This window comes from Caloenas nicobarica, chromosome Z (genome assembly GCF_036013445.1).
Source record: "Caloenas nicobarica isolate bCalNic1 chromosome Z, bCalNic1.hap1, whole genome shotgun sequence".
In the NCBI taxonomy this organism is placed as follows: Eukaryota; Metazoa; Chordata; class Aves; order Columbiformes; family Columbidae; genus Caloenas; species Caloenas nicobarica.
In genome coordinates this window covers 89,141,343-89,167,184 of record NC_088284.1, presented here as the reverse complement: position 1 = coordinate 89,167,184, position 25,842 = coordinate 89,141,343, and the positions used below count along the sequence as shown (strand labels likewise).

Sequence of the window (25,842 nt, the reverse complement as noted above, 5' to 3'; positions counted from 1 at the left end):
GACATAAGGTGGACTCAGCTGGTATGTTGGAAGAATCAGGAAATCAAATGTCTTCAGAATAGATCTCACAAAATGTTAGTGCATTTTATTTTTTTTCCTTGTTCTTAAATAGGAAGATTTTTGTAAATATTCTTTCTTTTCTATGAGCCCAATTTCAAAGGATATAAAGAGGAAAATCTGAGATTTTGTGAGGAATGCAGCTTACCCATAGTTTTTCAGATACCTGTCTTTTTGCATTATCTGATAGCCCAGCTTAATAAGTCTTATACTAGTTCTTAATGTTAGTTTCTTTACATTTATGCAAAATAGATAAATAGCACCTCATTCCTTTTTCCCAATAAAACATGCCCCCCCATTTCTGAGGTAGTCTAGCAAGCCATATAGCCTTCAGAAATATTTGTCTCTTAAAGGCATCAGTTTTGACCATCAGCAACAATACTACTGCTTGCAAAACCCAAACCTCTTTGCGAGAGGTTGGCCTCGGTGTTGTGGCTGTTTTCTAGCAAGGGCAAGGAATATGGTGGCTACCGGGTGCCACACTGATCATTTGGGCACCGACAGCAGCCACTTCCAGATTTTCTCCTGTAAAGCCCAGATCAGGGTGTGAGCATAACCAAGGGAAGGAAAATAGTGGAAGGAAAGACAGTAGGAGAAAACCAGATTGACAGAGAGCAGCCACCAGCATGACATAAAAATAGGACAGGGCAAACAATTGTAAAGCTGGGACTGGTATGAGGCTTCAAACTTGCAAATTTGCCAGTAAGCACCAATGGTAAGGAGGGATCTACCAAGCAAAGCTGAGAAGAGGGATCGTGCACCTGAGAAACTATTGGTCTTTCTCAGAAATAACAATCTTTTCTCAGTTTTTTATCACTTTCATAGCCAGAACTGCAATTAAGCTTCAATGTATTTTATAAAAAATAGTACTTAGTTTACTTTCACATAAGTGAAGAGATACAATTGCACAATGGTGGTTACAATGGTAGAAACACATACAGTAGATAAAATGTTTGCAAGATATTTAAAAACATACTGTACAGCACCACATCTGAAATTGGGTGATGGCAAAATGAATCATACAACGTGTCTAAGTAAATTGAATTCCTAAGTCTTTCTTTTGAAATAAATAAAAATTACAATGTGCAATATGTGTCTGACGCTACCAAAATATTTCCTGAAGTTCAGCAAAAAATTAAAACCAAAAATGAGGTAAAAAAAGACATTCATGCACTTAAGCCACCATTAGTCTCTGACTCTAAAATAAGGCAGATCATAATCTTTTTTAAAACTATCTTTAGCCACTTAAATCCTCTTTAGTGCTTTTCAAGACAAGGTCTTGACAGACCTTGTAGAATCATGAGTTAATATGCTTTTATTTCCAACAAGTCGTTTTTGACAGGCTCAGCCGTATTTGAAATGCATTATATGGTAGAAAATGTTGCTTTTCCTTTAAAAAAAAAAAAAGAAAATTAAAACGAAATGAGAGAGATGGATGCTTTTAGAGTTTATCACAAATGACACTGCTTTGAGAGAGGGAGGTGAGGGAAAGGGAAGGGAAAGAAAATTATGTGTCGTCTTCAGTTTTAATGACGTGGAAAAGGGTGACGTTAAACAGGACTTGATGTCCGTTATTCCAGGCATAGAGAGCTCTGTCTCTTGCATTGTAGTCAAGCATGGATATATGAAAATACTGATTATGGAAAGGAATGTCTGTATACTCATAAGTGGAGGTTTTTGTGGAATAAGAGTAGTAGACCTTGGCTCCTGTTAAGTGAGAGTTAGTAACGTACAAGGTGCCACAGATCATGAAGGATTCTCCAGCGCTTCTCTTGGGGTAGCCTGTGCTCCAGCTCTTCAGCACCTCCAGCGTATCCGGGTTCAGCTGGCTGATGACAATGTTGCCTGCATTCTGGTTGGTGGCATACACAGCCCATAGCCCAATTTCATCTGCCATCAGGTCAATATCAGAAAAGCCACCCCAGGTATAAGGGTAGACATTGTGAAAGCCAGCATACTCAAGGCTACGCTGTGCAAGCACCCGCCCCGTGTCAAAGCTGTATTTGATGATGATGTTGCTCTGATACTTGTTGAAATAGAGGGAGCCGTTGTAGACAACATGGTTGGTTCCTGCCCATTTGAATGGAAGGTTGTATGTCCTTGATTCAGCCCCACTGACAAAGTCTGCAATTGATTTAAATTCACGGACAATTTTATTGTTAGTGTAACTATCCATGTACCAGACCTGGAAAGAAAACAAAGATTGGGAGTGAACACCTGGAACACCATCTGTGGTATGTGATCATGATATGGCATGATGGATACATTACAGAAAAACATGGAAAAAATATTTTAGGAGTGCAGCAGGCTGCCAAAGTACAATATTGTCTACATTCCCATTACAAAGCACGAGGAACTCTTGAATTTCTGAATCAAAACTTACCTATACAGGTGAACACTCAAGAAGACACTTGCTAACTACAACAGCTGCATTTTCAGATAAATTTATTTTTGGATTACTCAGTGTTTGGCTCTCTGCAGTATGGGAGTTGCTTAAAGATATTTCCAGAGACTAATAATCAAAGAGTGAGATGGGAAATGGCATGCGAGCTAAGCTTGGATTTATGCTCAGGAATAAATTTGGTTTAATTTTGTTCAACTGAACCTCTAATCAGTGAAAAATAGTGTAGTCTTAGTAAAGAAACCAATTGCAATAGCAGTGAAACCAATAAAGTTTAGGAACCATTTTTTTTCCTTGAAACAAATACTTTTTCTTAATGTTCTGTATGCTGACTTCCATTCCCACCATTTTTCTTTAATGCGTTTTGCCTTTTCTCCTTTTAGTTTGTCAGAGGACAAATAAATTCCTGACTCAGAAAATAATAGAAGAATTTGTGGAGATATCTTTTGTGCTAATTCCAGAACTGGCTTTAAGAAAATTGTATAAACACCGCTTCAGCTGCCCATCTTCCTGTCAATTGAGATGCTAGGAGGGATCCGGTCTGTTCTGATTTGCAGGGGCGCAGGTAGTCTCTGCGTTGCTTTCGGAGGGTGGCAGTGGGTGGGCAGGGGGCTGCCCGGGGTGGGTGCAGGGCTGCGGGTGCGCGGGGAGCAGGTGCTGATGGAGGTGAGGGCCCCCGGGATGGGTACGGAGCAGCCACAGGCACTCTCAGGTGGCACAAGAAGCTTGCTCAGGACAAGATGGGGCTAAGCAGTATTTGCTGCTCTCCTAGAGGTAACTGAGATTGTAGCAGAGACTGTCAGTAGTGAGCCTGCATGGACACACCAGGCAGGGGAGAGCTGCACCTGTATCTTTAGTTATCACCATTCATACATTGCCTTTTCTACTGGCTTTGGGTTTTTTCTGTATGCAGAAAAACGGACCTTCCAGGCCTCACACACATGAAATCTAGTGTTTTGACTTCAAAAGCCCTTGGATGGAGGGAGCACCTCCTCCAAGCTGTGGCCAGTTTGAGATCCTATTGCAGATCCAAACAGTAACAACTTGGATCTGAGGTGGCAAATGGTCTGAATACAGCTTATGTAGGGCCTAATCCTGCAAATTTTGACTGTGCTGCATTATGGGTTATACTCTTGGGTAAAAGCGTTGATGTTTTTGATTACTTGGGTTCTTAAAGACCAAAGCTCAATTAAATATGGTTGGAAGAAGAAAATCGTGTAGTTGGTTCAGACAGATGTGTGTCATCCTGAATCAGATGAAGGACACGGCACAAAGGTGCTTAGCTAACTTTTGTCTCTGGATATTTTTGCACAAACACTGTTGCTTTTTCTCTGAAGGTGTTTAACAGTGAAAATGATGGAAGTAGAAGCAGCATGCTTGCGAGCGTAACCTCCTAGGGGGAGAAAATACGTTTTTAAAGATTAAAATAAAACCAGTAAAACTCCAGAAGGACACAAAGGTATATTCAGTGTCTTAACGTACTCGGTTATTTTTCTCTGATGCTAATGGATCTGTCATCCAGGCTCCAAATCGGGTTCCGGATATCTTGACTGTAATGGGGCCTGTAATTTTCATCAATTTGCCACATGCTGAAATTAGAAAAACAAATGCATTAATGCAAGTAATTACACAACTCTCCTTGACATCAGTCAGAGCACAAGACCAATTGCTCTAAACTAAACAGTGGCTCCAGGGGATTCAGGCTTATGCTGAAGATGGATTGTCATCTTCACTGTATGAACTTTCCCATACTGAGCAGTAATATAAATATGTAAAAATATACAAATGAAAATGTATTATGTATATTTTTGTTTATGTATATATTAAAGCACAGCTACATTTTCTGCGCATAAAGAAAAATACAATCTAGTTAAATATCTTCTGAAGTGAATAACATTTAATAATAAATGAAAATAAGACATGAACCCCCCTTGCTTTTTGCCTTCAGAAAGTTCAGTGCAAGGCCAGGGTTGATGGATGTTTGTTTTCCATTGACCAGGGTAACGAGGAGGTTCAAGGCAAACAGGAATGAGCTTGTACACCAAATGTGTAGCTGCACCCCACGGGCTATGGCTGGTGGCCCCGTTACACACACAGAGCTGTTCCAGTACTGGGGGCCTGTCTGGAGTTAGCAAAGCGAATACGAGAATTATTCAGCAACCTTGGCCGTATCAGCTGCCTTCTAATCCATTAGGCTGTCTCAAATTAGACTGTCTGGGAGGAAATAATGAGAGTTGATATGATCTTGGATGTCGACCTTCCTAACAATCCAAAAATCTGTATTTTAGGGGACGTTAATAACATACCTATTAACAACAAGCCCCTGATGGAATTCATGTGTTTACCAAGAGGCTTATCTTACAGTGGTGTGTATGTGATCAGGCGAAATAGCAGGTTTTTGAAGAAAAGATGTTCAATAAGAATGTAAAAAGAAGTACCACATTTATTTTTTTAAAAATAAGTGCTTCTCTGTCATACATGGTTGTGCTGTATTGTGTAACCCTATTTATCTAGGAAATGTGGAAAACAAACTGTATCTGGTGTTGAGAGTGAATTTATTCAGTTCAAAAGAGGAGGTCACGTCAAGCCTGGGTTTTCTTCTTTATGTCACGGGCAAGGGATGCACTGTGCAAGCCCGTTGTAGTCAGCTGGAAGGGAGTTAACACTGGGTAACACTGGGGTGATGGCTCAGGGGCTGCTCGCAGGGATGTTGGTCACGGCCAGGGACCAGGGCTGTGCTGGAAAACAAAGACAACTGAGTACATGCTGAGCCCTCAACGAGCAGGGCAGGCTGTGTCTCTTTTCTGGGTCAATTCGAAGCCATTATTATTTACACATCTCAATGCATTTTACAGTCTTTTGAAGTTATTTTGGAATTTCCCATTTTAAAGAATCTTACAGGTTTTCTACAGTTGGTTATCGCAGTATATGACTTCTTATTCTGGAATTTTCTGCAGATAGGCTGCTAGTACTGTGTGCTGAGTGCTGGTTTTCTACAGCAATGAACTGCTATTAGCTTGGAAAGTAGAGGACTATATCCTGTTAGGTGAAGGCTTTTATTTTTAGACAGTATGTTAGTAAGCAGTATCAGAAATGGGCAAGAGAAACTCAAACTTTTAGAGGGGTTTAACTTTGAATTTGGAATAACATCATCAATAATAAGTAGAAAGAAATCAGGAAAAAATTAATAACTCCTGAATGTGTAGCTTTTACGATAAAGTGCAATGAATATATAGGTTAAAGGATATATTAACTGGTGCTTTTAGAACACAGTATTGAAATTAGTAGGAAAACATAAGCAAAGAATTTGGAATTTTGACACACTGTTTATTCTGTTTGAAAAAATACCCAGGAAGCTACGTGCAGAATCAGAAATGAGCTGTTAAGTTTCACTTGTGAACTGAACGGGGGGCAGCCAGGGTTGGGGCGCCCCGTGTCGCCCTGTGGGCAGTGCTGTGCTGGGGCTGGGGACAGCGGGGACACGGAGGCCCCGCGGTTCCAGCAGCAGACGTGTCTAACGGGGTGGACTCGCTGTAGCCCGTGGCGGCTACTGGGGGTGCGCGCGCCTCACACTGTGGGTGGTTGTGCGCCTCGGGCACTGTGTGTGACTGGGGCTTCTTGGTACCAACTAGAGAAGGGTGCGCAGAAATTTGTAGGTTTATTAATGTTTCCACTACTGTGGTTCCTCTGTTGGATTACTTGTATTGATGCTGAATGTATAGTTCACTGATTGCCAGTTAATTACGTGTCATTAATAATTAATAAACCTTTCCAGTCTTGATTTGGTTTGAACTATATGAAACGAGCAGCTTTCTCCTGTGACGGGAGCCAGATGCTTTTAGAGAATTATCTTTCAGAATGTATTGAGATACAGTACAATGTGAAAAAAGACATGTCGTTATACTTCAGCCACTAAATGATCATCAGTTTAATTCAGACTATATGTGATTAAATCTTTATTCCCTGGTGGCATTGAGCGATATCAAGAAAGGAAGACTGTTAGGAGAGTTGCTATATATCTGAGGGGCAACTGACTGAAAAGATGACAAAGGTTCTCTTTTCAGTATCACAAACCAGAGCATCTTGTAAGAGGCACAAGTAATGTTTTTTTCCCCTCCTCCTGCCTTATAATATGTCCCATCTTTTGTTTTCTTTGTTCGTCAAACAGAAACCCATAAATCTGTTTATTTGTGATATAACTTGATGGAACTAGTATTTAAAACTGAGGAATACTACTACAAATATTTTTCCACACATGGTAAGCCATTCCCATTGTAGTGGTAATTCATATCCCATCAGCAGGCTTCTGCTGGAAAGCTCAGCAGTACCTGAGCTGTTGCCCTTCTTGCTGACGGCGTGGGCAGTAAGGAGGAAGCAGCGGAGCTGTCGGTGTCCACCTTTGTCTCGTCACCACAGCCTCTTAGAGCTGGGAGATCCTTAGGCACTGCAGTTTAATATGTGAACTCTCCACCAAAATTCTAGTAATTTAAGTCTAGTACTTGGCTATTGCAGACAACCTTTTAATAAAATTATTAACATTATTTTTAAAATGGGGAAATATTGTTTGCATTTGCCTACCCTCACCCTTATTCCAACTGAAGATTGTTTCAGAACCTCACTTGTCTGTATATTTGAAAAATGCTCAGGGCTAAGTACATGGGTGTCATCTCTCTCTTTTTTTGAGTAGTCAGAACTCAAACCATTGCTTCCAGACACATGTGGACTGGAACCCCTTATCAGGAAATTCTCTGAGTTCAGAAAGAACTGCTTGAAAGAACAGGATGAGGCCCCAAAGCATGTCCTGGCTGAATGGTCAACTTCATAAATCATCTCCTGCTGTTTTGAACTGTTTAAGGCTGCACAAGTAACTTTTGTAGAAGTGAGTTGTGCCAAGTGTTCCACAAATCAACTGGCTCGCTAAATACCGGTCTTGTGAATACAGTCAACCTGTTGCTAACTGATGGTGCAGGGAAATGTGATACAAGGAAAAAGGAATTGAGGCCAAATTGTCCTCCCCTTCTCATTGAAATCCCTCTGAAATTCAGTTTGCACTTTATTCTGTCAAACCTTCAGTCTGTCCTTGAACACAGTGTTGCTACCAGTATTTGATTGGAAGTTGAGAAAACCAAGTGAATGCAATTAAGAAAACAGTAAAAGAGAATTATCGTTCTTCAAGAGAAAGGTATCATTGTTTTTTCCTCTTCAGTCTTTTGGTGCCTGACCTGCAAATGTGTTTACCTATTTGTTACAGCAGACCTATAAAAATTTGCAGAATCGGGGCCATTTATGTTTTGTTCATTATGAAGCGGCAAGTGTGCTGTCTGTGCTGAAGTATTATTGGCTTGCTAGTACAATTAAATAATTTATTCCAGATGAATATCACAGAATTTTGATAATTCCCTTATAGCTTGCCCAAGCCTGATGATCTTGCATTGGTAGAAGGGACTATATGAGGATGTGGAAATAACTCTTGTGATGGTGGGAAGGTTGTTGTTGTTTTTTTTTTTTTTTTTGCTGGTTGAAAAGTTTTGATTTACAGCAAACCTCTGCTTTTTAATTCCCTGACAGGAGGAAATGCTAGTGAGAAGGTAGGTCGAATACATCTCCATATTAGCAAATGTCAGGAAGTTCAGGAACACTAAGAAAAAAAGCAAAAAAGTGATATTTCTAGGCATTTTTTTCTACCACTAAGAGCTTCAGATGTGGTTGCACAGGAAAAGAGTGGGATTTTTAGAAGCACTCAGTATTAGTCTCTTTCCCTTGACTCTGAAAGATGCAGCTGCATCTTACATTAGAAAATTCCAACCATAACTGATTGTAGTAATTGGAAGATTCAGCTTCTGACTGTTTATCCATCCTAAATTGAACTGTAGAAGGGATGTCATATAATGCACGATTGTTTATCGCCTGGTTCCTCTCTTATAACAGTTTTGTACTGTGGATCCCAGTAAGTCTGTTTGTGACTTCCTGTATTTATTTATATTAAGAAAGAAGTTGAGCACAAAGTGATCATTAAAAAAGAAAGTAGATGTGCTATCCTTATGGGCTGGGAGAGTCTACGGGGCAGAACACATCTGGAAAGCTGGTCCAAATGGAGCAAATAATAGGAGAAGGTTGCGGTAGACCAATTGGACAGGGGCTGTTTTGAAGATAGCTGGGAACAGGTAGTTGATAGTCCCAGTCTCTGTGATGCAAATGAATATTGGCAGCTGCTATATATGCCAAGTGAGTGTATGATTTATAGAAGGTCTTACAAGGGAAATAAAATCAAAACATCCTCTTAAAGTGTTTGTAAGCATTATTACTCTATTTAATGTAGGTAATAAATAGGGGAAAATGAAGTGAGTATTTCTTTCAGTGGTTGCACAAATGACTTCCAAGTGTTTACTACTTCCACTTTCCTGCTTATGATCAAATTTGTCATTACATTACTCTGTAATGTGAGGGAATGAAGAATTAGTTCTTAATGGATGTATGTCTCTTGTCCTACATAATACAAACCCAGAAGCACTCCAGTCTAGTTATTAGAGCTTGCTGCGAGGAAGCCTCTGGATTTCTTGGCATGTATGCAGGGACTTGCTGCATAATCTATGAGGAAGTCATTTATCCTCCTGGGCTGCTTGTGCCTTCATTTACAAAATGGGGATAACAATACATATCTTTATTGCACAGCTTTGTACTAAATGATATTTGTAAAGTTCTTCAAATACCAAAGGGAAAGATGCTTTGGAAGTACAAGTACTGCTGCAATCAATAAAGTAATCTCATGCCTGCACTAATGCCTCTTCTGCTGCTGATGTAACAGCATTTCTTTGGATATGTAGAATATTCAACTTTTGAATTTCTAACCAAAAATGTTACTTGAAAATATTGTTTAGATTCTACGTTATAGTCAGATGTAGCTACAAATGAATCCAATGTGTATCTACTCTAATTATTGCTTAATAGTTCATGAGCAACATTTGGCAGAGCATTGGCTTCTATGAATGCTACCCATATATTTTTACCAATTTCATAAACGTTATGCCAAGAATAGGAGGGTCCCAAGCAAACCGTGCAACCTGCATTCTCTTATAAATGCACATGCCTTACATGACTGCCAGCAAAGGACCTATATGTGTGTAACTGTTTGTGAATTTGTCATGTGTGCAGTCATATGCACTCTATTTGTATGTGTTTAATTGCATGCGCCCTTTTAAAGTTTTGTGGACAAATTTCTTACCAGCTTCAGCCTGAATTTTCTCTTATTGCAAAGAGAAGGAGCTCATTTCTGTCACCACAACTGCTGTGGTAATTGTTAAATCTCAGTGAAAGTCAGACAACTGCTTACTGTATGTTAATAAGTGTTGAAGTGCTGCCAGTGCAGATGGAAGATCCCTTTTAAGTGGCCAGGACAATATAAATAATGCATTATATTGCTGAAAAACACCTGCTAGGGAGAAGAATGGAAAATAGCTATCACACACACTGGTTAGATAATTATATTGTGAAATGCACCAAAATCTGTGCTGATTCAAGCCAGATCCTGTGGCACATGGGGGCCAGTCTGCCGTCTGCTGCCATGGACAGTCCCAGCTGGATCATCTCCCGCGGGGTGAGCGCTCCTGGGGAGAAGGGCTGGGCAGGAAAATGTTTTTTCTTTACGTGTGCTGCTCTGCACACACAGTACCAGCTTTGAGGAGTTACAGTAAGCCTAACTGAAGCTGGTTTTACTTCAAAAGGCACATAGGGTTAGGCCAGAAATACAGCCAGTCCATTAGCAGGTAAGCATAAATGTCATTTCAGCATCTAACACCAGGCAATAATGCCAATAAGTCTGTATTAGAGCTTGAGAAGCCCAAACTCCTTTTAATAATGGATGTGCCTAATAATCTATTTCATACAAATTTTTTCTCTCTGTTTTTAATATACATAATTTTAATAGGGTTTTTTATATTAGCACATCAAGATAAATAGAATGTGTTGCAGGAATTCAGGATAGATAGGAGGGGAAGCGGGAATGAAAAACAGGGAAATAGTAAATAACTGCTGAGAAGAAGAGCCCCCTGTGAATACACCTAGTCGTTCTGATGTATTAATGTATCTTATACTGTAGTCACTTCACTTATCAATGTTGCAAGAATATGCTGCAAAAGCAAAGAAAAACAAGATACTCATTAAAGATAAGCTGATGATCTGTTGGTGTCTAATAAACTTACTGGAACACTCGCTGTCAGAAAATACTGTCTATTTATATGAATTTTCCTGCTTGCCGAGATATTGCATTGCAGCCATTTTCTCCTGACCGCCTCCTGTCAATGCAGTAATGTGCTATTATGTGTGTGTGCTGAGAGGAAAATAGGATCACAAGAAATTTCTGTTTGAAGAAGTCTTTCATGTATTTTAGCCCATCATCACTGTGTTATTTCTAGTGTAAAATGAAGAAATTGGAAATAAATAATTTATAGAGGCTAACCTAACCTAGATTTTTCTCATGTGATTGCCTCCTGAAAATAAAGAGGTACTGCTTATCAAGTTAATAATGTATTTCATGTCATGTGTAGCATTTAAAAGTAAACATCCCACGCTTCATAACTGAGATACCGATCACAAGACTGAACCTTGGAATTTCTAGTTTATTTAAGTTTAGTATTGACTTACAAAGCATTTATTTCTCATAGAGGGGCTGGATTATTTGCTATAGCAATCCAGATAGCAATGGTGATCCGTTCAGCAGTCTCAGAACACATGGATGGGTTAGGAAGGGGAGAGACTTTGCATTGTGATTGTAAAGCAGGTAGGTACTAATTATCCCTCTTTGGATAATGGAAGTTAAGGCTGACACTTGATTATGATACTTCAGGCTTTTAGTTCTGGTAGCTGATAATGAGCTAGTGGTGATTTTCAGAGATGCTGAACATTTGACTTTTTCTAGCTAAAGCCAGCATGTGACAACCAAGACGGAGGCTGCCTGGTGTAAATCTAATGCAGTGCTCACAAAGGTTTGTTGATATGCTTCCTACAAAAATCATGCTTCGTTCCTTTAAATTAGGGATAATTCTTAATTAGATTGTATTGCAAATTGGAGAGTGGCACATCTCTCCTAATGCTTCTATTACAGGTCTAAAGACAATACAGTCAGAGCAGCATCGCAGGTGTCACAGCAAGATGACAGACTTATGATGTGGAAACCTCAAGCCCAATTCCAGTCTACTTCCCACTATTTTTTTTTTCTTCTCACTGACATCCCAAACATGACCTAACTAGCAAAGCCTGTCTGAACTTTTTCTGAAAGAATATTTGTAGCTCTCCAACTGTTGTAGATCTCTTAGGTTTTAAAGTTGCTGTCTGTTATATTTTTCCATCTTAATTCCTTCTGTATACAGCAGGGCAGATCGTTATGTAAGAGAACACTTACCTCATTATGTAAGATATGACTGACCTTAGGTTGAGTTACTCTTGACTTTTATTAGGGTAGCACAGATCAGAATAAAATGCAGTCTTTCATCAAACAAGAAAAAAGAAAACTTAATCTTTCAATAGAGAGACAACTAAAAATATACAGCCGAGGGACCCAATTTGCCATGAAATTGTTAACTTACTGAGCTTTTTCATGCAGTCTCGTAGCCTGGTTTCTAAACTGAGTACACGCTGGTGTAGTTCCTCATAGTCATAAGCACCAATTTCTTCCTGAATCCCAGTGAGGACAGTAGACAGATTCCTAATTTCCTCCTTGAACTGGGTGATTAATTTGGCATCAGTTTTATATTGTTCCAGAACTGGGATCAGTGGCAGGAGCTCATCCATCTTTTCTTTCAACTCCTGTTAAAGGCAATCAAATGTGTGTTAGAGCAGTTTAAAGGAGTTCAATGCCCTGATTCCTTTAATGTAACATTTATGCCTGATTATTAAAATGACTTGAAAATTATTGTTGATTTTAGTTACATATCTATTATTGGTGTATTGTGAAAGTCTTAGAAACCCCAGACTTAATGGTAGTAAGCAGTAGGTAAAATTCATGAGAGACTAGTATTTCTACTGAAAGTACAGAATTACCTTCAAGTGATCCGAACCAAACCTGCTGAAGATCTGACTTTCCATCCAGGGGATCTAAACCCCCGCCAAGTGTATCTTTCTTCAGAGAAGGTGGTTAGGCCTGAACACACAGTGACGTTCATGGAGATCATACCTGGTGTACACTGCTGTTGTAGTTGGTGAACAGTTAATTTTTATTTCATTACTGAATTTGTTTTGAACGGCTGTTGAACCCTGTTTAGTTCTGGTTCAGTCACAGTGATACAAACCCCTTTCTTCTGAAGTCAAAACCCCATGGTTCTTAACCACGCTTTGTATTTGTCATCATGCTACCTCATTAGGTGCCTTTGAACTTCCTCAGCTGATCTTTCTTCTGGACTATCACTAATCTTTTTTTTTGGGCTATGTGTAGTTGTTGTTGCATTGTCAATCCTATTTTTAAATATGGATTAAATAAAATAAGGCTCCACTTCGGAATCTTGCGTTGCCCCTTTCTCAGACTTTTGCTGAGTCATAGACTTTGAGAATTTGTCTGAGTTTGTAACCTATATTGGCTGCTTATCTTTAATGTCTTAATTATTCTTTTAAATGCACTAATCGTAGGGCCTTTATTAAATTTAAACTGTTTGAGGTCGTTCTTTATTTGGTTATTATTCTGCAGAAAACCTCAAAGAATCCTTGCAGTCAGAAGGTTTTGCTTTATTGAAATGCAGACAGGTTTGTCCCTGATGTATCATCTGTATATAGAGATTTGCATCTCTTTTTATAATTTGAGGAAACAGCAGGACTTCATGAGCAAATGCCAGAAGAGACATGAGGAGATGCAAGCCTGGACAAAACAAGGCAAAGGATGGAAATAAAGATTTGTTAGGCACTAGCATTAGGTGATAATAGAGACTGGGAACAGATGAGGACATGCAGGGAGAGGCTGTTGGGGGGGTTAAAAAAATCAAGTCCTGAAGAATAGCTGGAGTAGTCAGCAGGTGAAGAGGGAAAGCAGAAGAGATCGAAACGGAAGCCCAAGCACAGGAAAGAGGTGTGGAAGCAAATGTGGTTAGAGGTTAATGTAGTCACTGAGGTGTGTGGAGATGTGCACGTAGTTTGTTACATCACTTGTATTACAGATGCAATAAGCAGGGCAGGACATTTCCCAAATAAATAACATGATGATGCCAAATGCATTTTTGCGAAGGAAATGTAAAAGAAGCTGACAGGCAGGGTCACCATTTGAGCTGTTTGAAGATCTACCTTTGAATTTTTGCCTCTTGAACATTTTCTAAGACAGCTTGAGAGTTCTGCAGTATCTCTTCATCACCTAGCTGATATATCCTTACTGTTTTAACAACTGCTTTCATATTGGAATTATTGTTTACTCAAAATAAGGACTTATGTGTTGTTAGGAAGTGTATTTTGCACACAGGTCATCTTAATAGCTAGAAAATTGCATTTTAAGTTATAAGCAGATATGTCATTATAAATGGATTTGAGAGTATTAGGAGTTCTATTATCAAGGGGTCTTCCAGTGACATTATAGTAGCAGAATTACTGAAATGGGCAGAAGTGGAGAGTCTTTTTGTCTACAGTTAAAACTATTTTTATTTGACTGTTTTTATTAAAAACTTAACTTGAGCCTACTTTATGCCTTTTAAAACAAACCGTTATTTTCTCCTTGATGACAAGGAGAACGGGCTTTGTGGCACAGAAAGCAGAGCTCCAGGGGCCAAAGCTTTTCTCACTTCATTTTGAAATTATGAACTTGTGCTTTGGTTCTGTGGTTCTGTGTACAAAAAACCATGGGTAAACCACAATGGGGAAAAATGCAAAGCTTGTAAAAACTCTGGAAGATAAAACCTGTTTAAAAGAATTAGTGAAGGTAACTTATTTCTGATAGGATTTATGCCAGACAAACTCTCATTTGAGCAAACTGCCGTAACTTTTTGTGGCAACCAGGTATTGCCGGCCTGGCATAAGTACTGATTTGACTGAATCTGACCGTATGCTCAAGTGTGATCTGGGTGGAATTTGTACTCTTGGTTCTCATCAGCATGGAACCACAAGTATTAGAATGTCACACTTCTGTAAATGATATAAAGATGTTTTTTGGGGTTTTTTGTTTGTTGTTTGTTTGGTCGTTTTTGTTTTGGTTTTGTTTGTTTGGTTGGTTTTGGTTGGTTTTTTGTTTGGTTTTGGGTTTGGGGTTTTTTTTTGGTGATAAAATAATTTTATTGGTTTCTGCTGACACTCCTAGCTTGTTGCTGTGATGGGTGGTACAAGAACTAATTTGTATTGCAACACAGATAGGTGGTAGACATATTCTGGCACTTCTTGCCTGCTGATATATGAGAGGTTATGGTATATCCAAAATGAGTTTCTTTGTCTCAGGAAAGATAAAGCATTGGAATGTTAGTAGGTGAAATTTCAGAAAGCCAGCAGCATCAGCATGTCGTATTATGTTGACCTTTTAAATTACTCTGTAATTTGACTGGAAATCTGTTTTATACTCCTGGCAAACCCTCGAACTGAAGTTAAATGACTGACCAACACAAATATTGAATATTTAAAAGGTTAGAGTACTGCAGAAATCTGCTACCTTTGACATTGTGTATCAGGCATTCAAATTTTGATATTCTGTTCCCAAGGACAACTATAACAAAAATACAGAATGTATTATGACATTATACAAATGTGTTGTTACTGTAGCAATGAGTGGTGAAGGGGAAAAAAAGTGGAGATGTTTCTTACTACCTGAAAATAATGGGAAGTATGTGCTCTAAACTAAGAATGATGGATGACATAAGGAGTAAAGTTTGGTAGTCAGATCATCAGTGTACTTAATTCCTGATATTATTAAGGCCCATTGGATATTCAGTGTCTCTGAAAAATGAATTAGACCTGTTAGCTATGTAATTGTTCAGGTATCTAACTGTAGCACCACTTAGAAAATTAAGTCCGTTTAATGAACTTTCATAAACACTTTAAAATATATGTTTGGTTAACATAATATAGTTCCCAGAATGTATTCTCTGGACCCTATCTTTCTGTCTTGCTGTCTTGAAATATCAATTTATCAGACTTGATATTTAAAGAACTTAAATATGTCCTGTAACATTTTTTCCTTAAGAGTACTTCAGATTGCTTTTTCAGAAGACACAATGCTATTTTGTAATGCCTACGGCCTTCCTTCCACACAAAAGATTGGCTTGTAGTTTTTGTTGTCATTAAAGTTCCTTGGAAGTCTTTTTTTAATCACACAAATGTGACTGGGAATGATTACACTCCTATCCTATCCCAAATTCAAAATAGCAAACTTTCAGACGTGAAATTGGATCTTAATTGTACTGGATAAAAATTACAGGAACCTGATTTATTATAGGCTTTCTTGCCTTCAACTGCAGTAAATGTCAGGCAATGGTAAAAGTGCAGAACTCCCTAGTTGTTTGCTATTAATTCCATTGGATCTTCCCATTTATCAGTGGAGCCTGAATGATTATTAATTTATCAGTATGACATGCACATTGATACAGAAAAACCAAGAATCTGTTTATAGTGACATTTCTCTAGTGACTTAATAATTAATGGTTACTCCCTATTACAATTAAATTGAACAGAGCAAAAGATTATAATCATAAAGGAATATTTATTATGCTTTTCTTTTTAATATTGCTCTGTCTGAGCATTTCACACTGAAATGTTAGCACTCCATGCATTGCTGCTTAGTACATTGCTTCCAGCGGGCTTTCAAAGTTAGTGTTAAAATAAAACCTACTTGAAAATGCTTTGTCATTAAAGTCTTCCGATCATCTTCAATTTGCCGAAACTTGGCCTTCAGCCCTTTCATTTGTGTTTCCATTTTTAAAACATACTGGAAATCCCTCTGAGTCCGTAGATTTAAAACTTCAATAGACTGGGACATATTCTGAACCTGTTAAAGAAGAACACTCTCTAAATGCACTTTTTTGTTGCTTGACTTTTTTCCTGGTGTAGTTAAATATCAGGCAATAAAATGAGCTTATGTCAATGCTTTAGTTATGAGTCATTTATACCACAGTATAGCTTTAAATTTCATAACTGCAAGACAATATCAAAATTGTGAAACAGGGCTAACAGCGGGCTAATCAGCAGTGAGACCTTGAAGCCATAAACAATTTGGTCTAGCTTCTTTGAGGCAGAGAGAGATCCTTTCAGCACCATTATTAACCAGCTCAAAAAAGGCTGTTAGGCAGCAGAGTCTACTTTGGCACTTGTAGTAGATGCTGACTGGTCTGCAGAACGTGCTGTATGGCATGTGTTTCCTCCCGAGCACTTCAGGAGAGACAGGACTGAGATTTGGAGATTTCGATTAGTATGAAGGGCATGATTTTGATTGTCAGTAGGCATTTATATAATAATTCTGTTTAAGGAATTCATGAGACTATAAGCTGGGGTGTGTCCATCATCGAACAGGTGTTTGCTTATGATTTTGTAAGTAGATATAAAATTAGATAGATATCCAATTTTCTCATTGGTAGAAAAACACTTTTTTTTTTTTTTTCAGGTGAGAAGTAGCGAATGTTCAGGTAACATTTGTAGAGCAAGTGACTTTTACCACAATGAAGCAAGAATAACTGTCACCTAGAGTGAATTATATATATTTTTGACAGTATCTGTTACAAAAGCAATGCTTTTGACAGTCATAAAAATGACACATTTTGCAAGTGCAGTTATTCCATTTCAGTAGGTGTTTTGTTTTCCCAAAACGTGAAAAAGTAGATTTCACCATATTGATGTTTTGGTTAAAGAGAAAAAAAAAAATCTACCTTCCTAATAAAAGACAAACCCAGCAGCATTCCTGTTGTTTGCAAGAGTATGCAATATTTTACATGATATTCATGTTTGAAACCAGTACATTGTGGCTTACAGAATGTGTGGATTCAGGAAATCCTCTTAAGAGTACTCTTAAAAATAGTATACATTAGTCATTGCGCAGTTACCATTAGTGCTTCATAGAAAGTATTTTTAATGAAAAAAGGTTTAATGTTTCTTTTTTATTTGCTTTCTAATTGTTGAAAGCAGGAAAATAAAGTCCTTCGGGTTTTGGAAGAGTGTTCCATTTGGCAGAAGAAGCATTCACGTAGAGACTCTAATTAAATGACTCTGCATGGACTTAGTGAAATTATAATATGACATAACATACACATTATTACCACAGTTCTATTCATAACAACATGTTTTAGGTTCTTTTCTGTGGCAGCTCAAAAACTATGTTGAGATCTTAACACCCCTCCAGGCCCCACCCCAAAAGAAAGTAAGGTGGTTTATTTGGTGGTGCTGTGGGGTTGTGTTGGTTGGTTGGGTTGTTTTTTGTTTTTTGGTTGGTGGTTTTGTGTTTTTTTTTTTTCCATTATTGTTTTAGTGTTTGGGAAATCTGCCAGAGCAAAGACACTCTTCCTCTGTTAAGTAAACAGCATTGAGTGGAGGTCGCTCCTTCTCTGTGTGCTGGGTCACCAATGTCCTCTCCCTGCATCTCACACTATGGGCCCTGTCACAACCTGAAACTAAGGCCCTGCTGAAGTTCATGGAGGTTTAGGGAGGGAAAATCTCCAGGGATCTGGTGCTATATTAGTACTGGAGTTATTTTTCTGTAGCAAGAAAAATGCTGGAAGTTGTATGCTAAAAATGTATTTTTCAGTCTGTATTTTGTGTTGTTTGCTGCTGCTTTTCAAACACTCAGGCCTGAGGTTCTGCACCACTGGCTGTGATACAATAACTATAACCTTGGTGACTTGTACAGGGAATGCAGAACAATAGTTTGTGATTTCTTGGTTGCAGCATTTTTCAGATGTTGATGCAAAGTAACGCTTGCCAGGAATGGTGGATAATGCTGGAACTATGAATTGCATTGTTCAGGCAAAATTTGCACCACCAGAGAATAAATAAATAGTGTTACTAGAGGAAAGAACAAATGAAAGAAAATTAGAACCATTTCTCTTCTGTACAGTCGGCTTTGCAGGTGCTATCATGTCTGTATCTTGTTATTTGTTAATAAGATACAAGGAATGACCTTCAAGAGTCTCATATGACTGAAGCAGAAGCTGTAGTTTAAAACTCCACAGCAACTAGCTAGTTTGAAGTGGGATTTGTAACTGTTTTTACACAGAAAAATCAGTCCTGTGTGTAAATAAGAATTTTGGAGGAGGGAACGAGAAGGAAGATGCAACTTGAGTTTGCTAGATAAGTGGCTTGGGGTAGGAAAGGTGTGATATAAGAAAAATAGACAAATAATGATCAGTGGTGAGAACACAGTAGGGGATATACCCTGAAGAAATATATTTACTAGATAACTCTTCAGTACTCCATTCTGTATTAAGCTTAGAGGGAAAAGAGTAGATTTCCATGGGAAGTTTAGTGATCAGAAGGAGGAATTTGTTGGGAAGACTTACCTTCTCTAGCAGTTGTCTGAGTTGCCTGCTTTTGGCATCTCTTGAACATAGGTTTTGTTCAGGTGCAACAACAGTGCAAATACAACGGCCATCGGGATCCTGGGCTGAACTGTAAACTTGCCACCCTTCCTTGGGGCTAATCTGAGTCTGTAACAACAGAATAATAAAAATAAAGGGAACTCAACTGATTTTCTTGTTGTTTGAAAAACAATGACCTCAGAATATTTTTGTTTATTTTTGCAGTATGCCTTCGCAATGAGGTTCCTCCTAGTCAACACTTACTACTCTCTTAACTAATCAGGTTGGTCGTTTCACACAGTTTTTTCATCTCTCACACCTTTGTATAGTTCTCTAGAAGCACCCAGCACACATTTTCTCCAGGGTGGATAAGAACAGTTTCCTGCTTGTGATTCAGCACAAGCTAGTTCATTTAATTCTTTGCAAAGGGATGTTAAGGTTTTTCATCAGCAGAGAACAAACATGTCCTTTCAGCCTGAATGACTTTTACTTGAGACTAATGGAAACAACAAAGGCAGAAAAGAACAAATATAAACCCCCAAAGAGACAGCACAGCGTATGTGACTCACACGTTGGGAATTGGTTTGGAAGCGGTTGGGGATGTGGGTTTGCAGGTTTGCTCTCAAAGACGCAGCACACAGAAAACCATTCTGCATTGGCTTCTCCTGCCCACGCAGCACGGGGAAGAGCCCTGCTGCAGGGTGGTACGCACAGGGCTCTGCTTAGCTTAGGCGGCTGGGGCTCATGGCAAGCGTGGCACAGAGCAATTAAGACATTGCATGTCCTTCACTGGGACAGAATAATTCTGGAAATCCCTAACCTGTTCTTTTTTACAGCAACTGCCACCACCACTGAGGAAGAAAAGCAAAAAATCATGTTTGCTTGCAGAGCAGGCTAACGCTGCGCTGCATTTAAAGTTTCTGTGATACCTTCTGAGAGTAGGTATCTGTCTATTTAATGGCATGTATCATAGAATCGCTTTGGTTGGAAGAGACCCTCAGGATCATCAAGTCCAACTATGAACATATAGAAATATACAGCAGAAGAATGAGAGAAAATGATATAATTAGATGATTAAAAAGATTCAGGTGATGGAATTAAAACTAATGGACACAAGAAGTAATTATTTTACTTTCTTTTTAATCTCTAATTTAAAGTTAATATTATGCATTATTCTTTTCTAATAATATAGTATTGACTACTGAATTTCATAGTACACATGCTAATGGATGCCATTGAAATAATTTTGGTCTGGACACAGTTGGAATCAATTACTAATTATATTATAAAAATGTGCTCAGTGTCAGCACGCAGAGTAATTCTTTAAACTGGCAGACTTTGATATTGATGCTTTAGTGGTGGCTTAGTGCAGAGCAAATTGCAGAGCTCCTCACCTCAGAAGAGGTGCAATATCTCTGCAGACTGAGGTTAGAAAAGAGCACAGACTTTTCACAATAATGATTCTTCTGAAGAAGTAATTGAAGATGGCAGTGACCTCTTCTACTGCAGAGTTAATGGAAAACTCAAAATTGTATTGCTCTCCTGGTTTGCAATGAAAACCAAAGTGTCATAATGTAGATGACTGTAAAAAGGGGACAGCTGAACTTGCCTTAGGTTTTGCTGGAAAGGCATATCCAGAGTTCAGTGCTAAATTACACTGCCTCTATGGTGTTCTCTTTGCCTTAATCTAGGGCAAAGGGAATCTAATTTAAGACATGGAGAACAATAAAAACTAACCCAAATTACATCTGTGGAGACAATTTAAATTGGTTTTGAGCAGCAACTAAGATTGCAAGCTTGAAAAAGTGCAGCCTATCAAGGCTGGTAACCCTTGCAAAGTGTAAGCTCTGTTCACTCCAGTAGTGTCCATGATTCTCTGTAGAATTTATGCCCAGTGTTGTCATGCAAAAGCAAGGAAACAGAGTGCAGGAACCTAGAGCTCGTGACTGTAATTCCTTTAGAACAGAAATACTTAATATGAGTACATTTAGATTTGTAGCAACTGGGTTTACTCCATTCAAGTAAGTTTTCTACAGCGGAGCATGTATGAGATATGAGGATCACGCAGAGTCTGTAGTAAAGCCATTATAACATGGGCTGTGTTACCAGAGGTACTTATGTATTCCAGTGATGTCATGAGTGTGTCTCTCAGCTTCAGCTAAGGAAAAAAAAGCCCTACAACTTTATTGATTAACTCAGCAGATATTTTCTTATGGTGTCTAACATATGGCTTGATTTTAAAAAGTAACGGCTATTTGGGAAAATATTTCTCCCAGTGAGAGGCTGTCAGGCCCAATGTGTGCATGGTTGTTGGCTGGCCGTACAGAAATGAGTGCTCGCATGGTGCTCCTACCATTTAGGCTGCAGTTCATTGTGGTACTCTGAGGTTCCCTGTATTTGGGCCATCAGGGTTCCTTCATTAATTAGGATGGGTAATATGAGTGATCACAAAGAAAAACAAGCACATGTGCACAGGTACACTTTGCCTTTTTCTCCCCCCCTTTATTTTTTTTTTAGTTTGACATTTAATCCCTACCTCGAGCAGAAACTGCTGTGCAGGGAAAGAGCTACAAGGCATCAAAACCTCACAGAAACCACTGAATCTACTCTTCAAGTGCAGGCTTACTGCTGACAGGCCTTAGTAAACAAACAGGAAAAAGAAATAACAAGTAGACAACAGCAACGATAATAAATTATGCTAGTGCTTGAAAATCTGGGGAAAACAGAGGTGTCCGTACAAAGACCAGTATTAATCATTGCCTTGGCAGGGTGCTGTGCTCCAGACTTACTTCACTTACCTCCAAAAGATTTATTTTTTCACTTGCACTTTTATATATTCTGATAAAACTGTTATAGCTACCTCCATTGCTACTAGTGACAGGGCAAATAGCAGTACATATACTTAATATGGTTGCTTAAATAGAAACAGTATTTTTCCGTTTGTCTTGCAATTTTGATCCTGGGACTGGAACAGAGCTGAAAAGAGGAGACCCTTCCCCCAAGCCCACATCCTTGGACAATTCTTCCAGCTGAAGGGAGGAAACTGGGAGTTTTTGTTCTTTTTTCCTGGTACAATACACACAGTTTATGAGCTGTGTATGTGCTAGGAAAGAACCGGTGAAGTGCACGTGCTGCACTGTTTGCTGGACAAGCTGCCAGTGGGTAACTCTTGATGGGGGTTAAAAACAGTGATGACCTCAGTATTGCTGAGCACCTGCGGCATAAAATCTCTCAGCCAACATGTGAAGTTTAGAAGAAGGTAGCCGATCTAGGGTGCCTGGTTTTATGCAAAAAGAACCCCACATGATTGAAGTGGTTTGGGTTTTTTTTGCTTTTTTACTTGGCAGATGTTGCCAGGCTCAGATAATCAGGTTTTTATGATTGGTTCCCCAGCTCTACAGGCACTCCTGCCACCCCTCTTGAAACTAAAATATGTTTCCAACTCAGTGAGTGCAAAGAGCATTATTTCAATAATCTTTAGGAGGCATTTATATCAGCAGCGCTCTGCTTTAGCCAAGGGAAGCATGAGAGTTTACACTACTTGGAATCTGAGCATGGTACTATATATAAACACACATGTATGTTTGTGTGTGTATGAATATATATGTGTGTTCCAATAACTAGTGTGCATCTCTTAGTTACTCAGCTACAACTTTAAACTTGGATTTAAATGTGATAGGGAGCTTTATTACTTATAATACATTGCCACAAGAACTAGTAATACATACTATAGTTGAATGAGCACAAGTTACATCTAAGGAAAATAAAATAGAGCCTTTCCTTGTTTTCTTACTGCTCTAAAACATAACACAATTCTTTCTTACAGCATCATGTATTTAATTTTAAAGTAGTAATATTTAAAGTATAAGTGCAGTGATTTTCTGCAGTAATGGATTTCCTGTATGCATGTGTTCAATTAATTAAATGTTGATTAAATGTATCATTTTTAGTTACAACTAAAACGCTCAGTTCTGAGCATAGGGAACTACTGCACAAATAGTTAAATGTACATTTTACATAACATACTATTATGTAAACAACTGATTGCAGTTACAGGAAAAGATACAGAGAGTGTTTTACTAAACATTTAGGAAAACGGTGTTCTAATTTAGTTTATGTACATCAGTATAGTGTTCCCTCTTGTCCAATTAGGTATTACTTTAATATTTAGGCTTCTCATGAGTAGTTAATCACAGCTTTTCTGTAGGTCTTCATTAACAGGGGCTGCTGTATATGAGCATCAACCATACAAAGTGATATTTGTGTCATTTGTAATATTCCCATATCAGCCTTTCTAAAATTCTGGTGCCCAGCCTCCTAGAAGCAATTTTATTTTGTTTCTAACAGCTATTTATTTGCTTAACTGTACTCCAATAAAGGAAGATAGGAAAGAATCAGACTACTTGCATATTGTAGTGAATAACTAACACATAACATTATTCAGCCAAAAAGAAACTTACTGCTATTTTTTTTTCTTAATAATGCAATGGATTTTTCTGGAGCAGTGAACATAGAAAAAAAAAGTCTAGACAAATGAAATTACACTGCTGTACTATTTTTAGCATTTCACACTCAAGATGGTGTTTGTTCTTAAATATTTAAGGAGACTATTTAAAAATCTTTCCTTTCATAGTAAGACCACAACATGCTCACCAATGTGCAGTTTTTAGATGCCCAAAGAGAAGCATGCATTAAACGATGATAAGAAGATTAGTAGCTTAAAAAGAGATGTACAAAGAGGCAACAAAGTACAGCTTTTGCTGGCACTTAAATACTACTTCAGCATTAACATGGCTTGCAACACATCAGAGCTACTTACTAGAGTATCTGAAGTGGTTATTCTGGTGGTATTTAGTCCTACTAGAGATGGGAGAGTTTGGGACATCCAGTTCGAGATCATTGCCATGGTACTAAGAACAGCACCAAGCTTCAGCAGTGGAGGACTCATTGCTGTGGAGCTAATGAGGTTTCATGGTGACGGATGCTCATCCCGGTGCCGGCTGGCAGGGAGAGGCGTGACTGCAGCACGCAGCATCCACAGCAGGAGAGGAGATCAAGCTACCCACATTTAATCACCCACTTAAAACACTCATATCCTTATTTGCCCTCTGGTTTTCTGCTCTTATTAACGAATACTTCCGACTGTCTTACTCTGACCACTAAATAAGCAGCCCTTTCTATGCTGATCATCCCTGCAGTTTCCAGTGGGAGACGGCATGGGTGAGTTACCTCTTTATAGGTGCTACAGAGTCAATTAGCATTTAATTAGTTCAGTCCTTGTGGAGTGGTATGTGTTCTGTCTGAAATGCAAAAGCCCAGTCACAAACCCAAACACAACCCCCCAGTTCCCATCACTGCTTTGGTAGAGATATGCTCATGTCTCCTTCTAAATATGATTCTACACTTGTGCAAGTGGATAGGGAAGGGGGAGAACTGTCGGCCTGCCCAGGAAAACACCAGAAACCTTTCTGAACCTTCCTAAGTAAGGGGAGCTGTGAAATGTTTCAAATACTCAGAAAACCTAACTCACTGAAGTGTGATACGTTTGAAAACAGTGAAAGACTGAGTTTGCTTATATACAGATTCTGCTTTTTGCTAGTTTTTCTGTATATATAGACATTGCAGTAAAAGAGCTAAATATAAAAATGATAATTAAATACTAAGCATGTTATAGTTTTATTTACCTGTAGCACGTTGAATGCACACACTTGTTTGCATGTGTTTTGACTTATTTCACATACTTTTTGTCTAGTTGATACTGAAACTTCTGGGACAAGATAACACACAAGGGCAGTTTTCTCCAGAGAACTTGGATTGCTTTCAAAATACAAACTGTTAGTTGATGACACTGATGTCTGAATAAGAAAACATTTTTTCTGCTCAGTTCCAAAAAAAGTATTCCAGTAAAAAAGCTGCGCTGGATCAGTCTTCTTGATCCATTGAGCAATGGCCAGCGGTGGATGCTTAAGAGCAGAGTGTAAGAAGAGAACAAACATACAGTAATACTTTTCTTGGTGTAACCTTCCAGCAAACTGTGGTACTTATTGGGCCAGAGGTTGTAAATTTATGTTCAACAGACTTTTACGATGCTTCCTTCCATGAATTTGACAAGTAACTTTTTAAACTCATCTGTACTTTTAGGAGGCACAACATTCACTGTCATGGAGTTCCACAGTTTGTCTTGTGTGAAAAACATACTTACTAGAAATCATGATTAGATTGCAAATTTGAGAAATGCCAGTGTTCAATCCTAATCTGCAATTTTCCACTGAAAAACCTTTTTTTTTTTTTAAAAAAAAAAAAAAATAACACCTTCATCTACTTCCAACAATTAGAATTGTGTTCAGCTACTTAATAGAAAAAATCGTCCATCAGCGCATTTTGGATACTATAAATATGGTAATTAAACCCACAAAACAACTCAGTCTTGTTAAATCTCCTAAAACTGTTGAGACCTTTTGAGAGCCAGCCGTGACTCTACTTGGTGGTGTTCTGTTGACTCCAAAGGAGTCCATAGCAGTATTAGGTTTCATAAATCAGCTTTTGCAGTGGTGTCTGTGCTTTACCCTCCGGGTGTGTTCCAGGGCCTTGGCCTCCTGCTTGTTCTATTCAGCATAGTTTCTATATTTTTGAAGATGAATTTTGTAATAGCTTGGATTGTGTGCTGGTGGCCATTACGTATATTTCTGTGAGGACAGAGACCCTGTGGCGACACACTCTTGATGAGGTGTCTTGAGGCTGAGAAGTCAGCCAAGCTTTACCTCAGCACGAGGAAGGGCCCAGCGAGTGGAGGGGTTTGTCTTTGACACAGTTTGTGTTTCTGTGGAGGCGGGCTCACAGCTGCCCACTCAACAGATGTGCATATTGAACCCTCCCAAATGACATCAAGACTCAGGCTTTTTGTTGAACTGCTGCACTTCATTGGCAATTTAT

The 25,842-nt window shown here is 38.7% G+C and overlaps 1 protein-coding gene across 1 annotated transcript in view; it reads right to left on the bottom strand.

The window, feature by feature from the left end:
* Nucleotides 1-201: 201 nt before the first annotated feature.
* Nucleotides 202-25,842, bottom strand: part of OLFM3 (olfactomedin 3) — a 67,168-nt gene continuing 41,527 nt past the window's right edge. The window contains exons 2-6 of the mRNA XM_065655985.1: nucleotides 18,892-19,038; nucleotides 16,239-16,394; nucleotides 12,040-12,259; nucleotides 3,941-4,047; nucleotides 202-2,242 (exon numbers count right to left, since the gene is read on the bottom strand). Of these exons, the coding sequence (XP_065512057.1) occupies nucleotides 1,565-2,242; nucleotides 3,941-4,047; nucleotides 12,040-12,259; nucleotides 16,239-16,394; nucleotides 18,892-19,038 (1,308 nt within the window). The 3' untranslated portion in view covers nucleotides 202-1,564. The remainder of the gene's footprint in view (nucleotides 2,243-3,940; nucleotides 4,048-12,039; nucleotides 12,260-16,238; nucleotides 16,395-18,891; nucleotides 19,039-25,842) is intronic.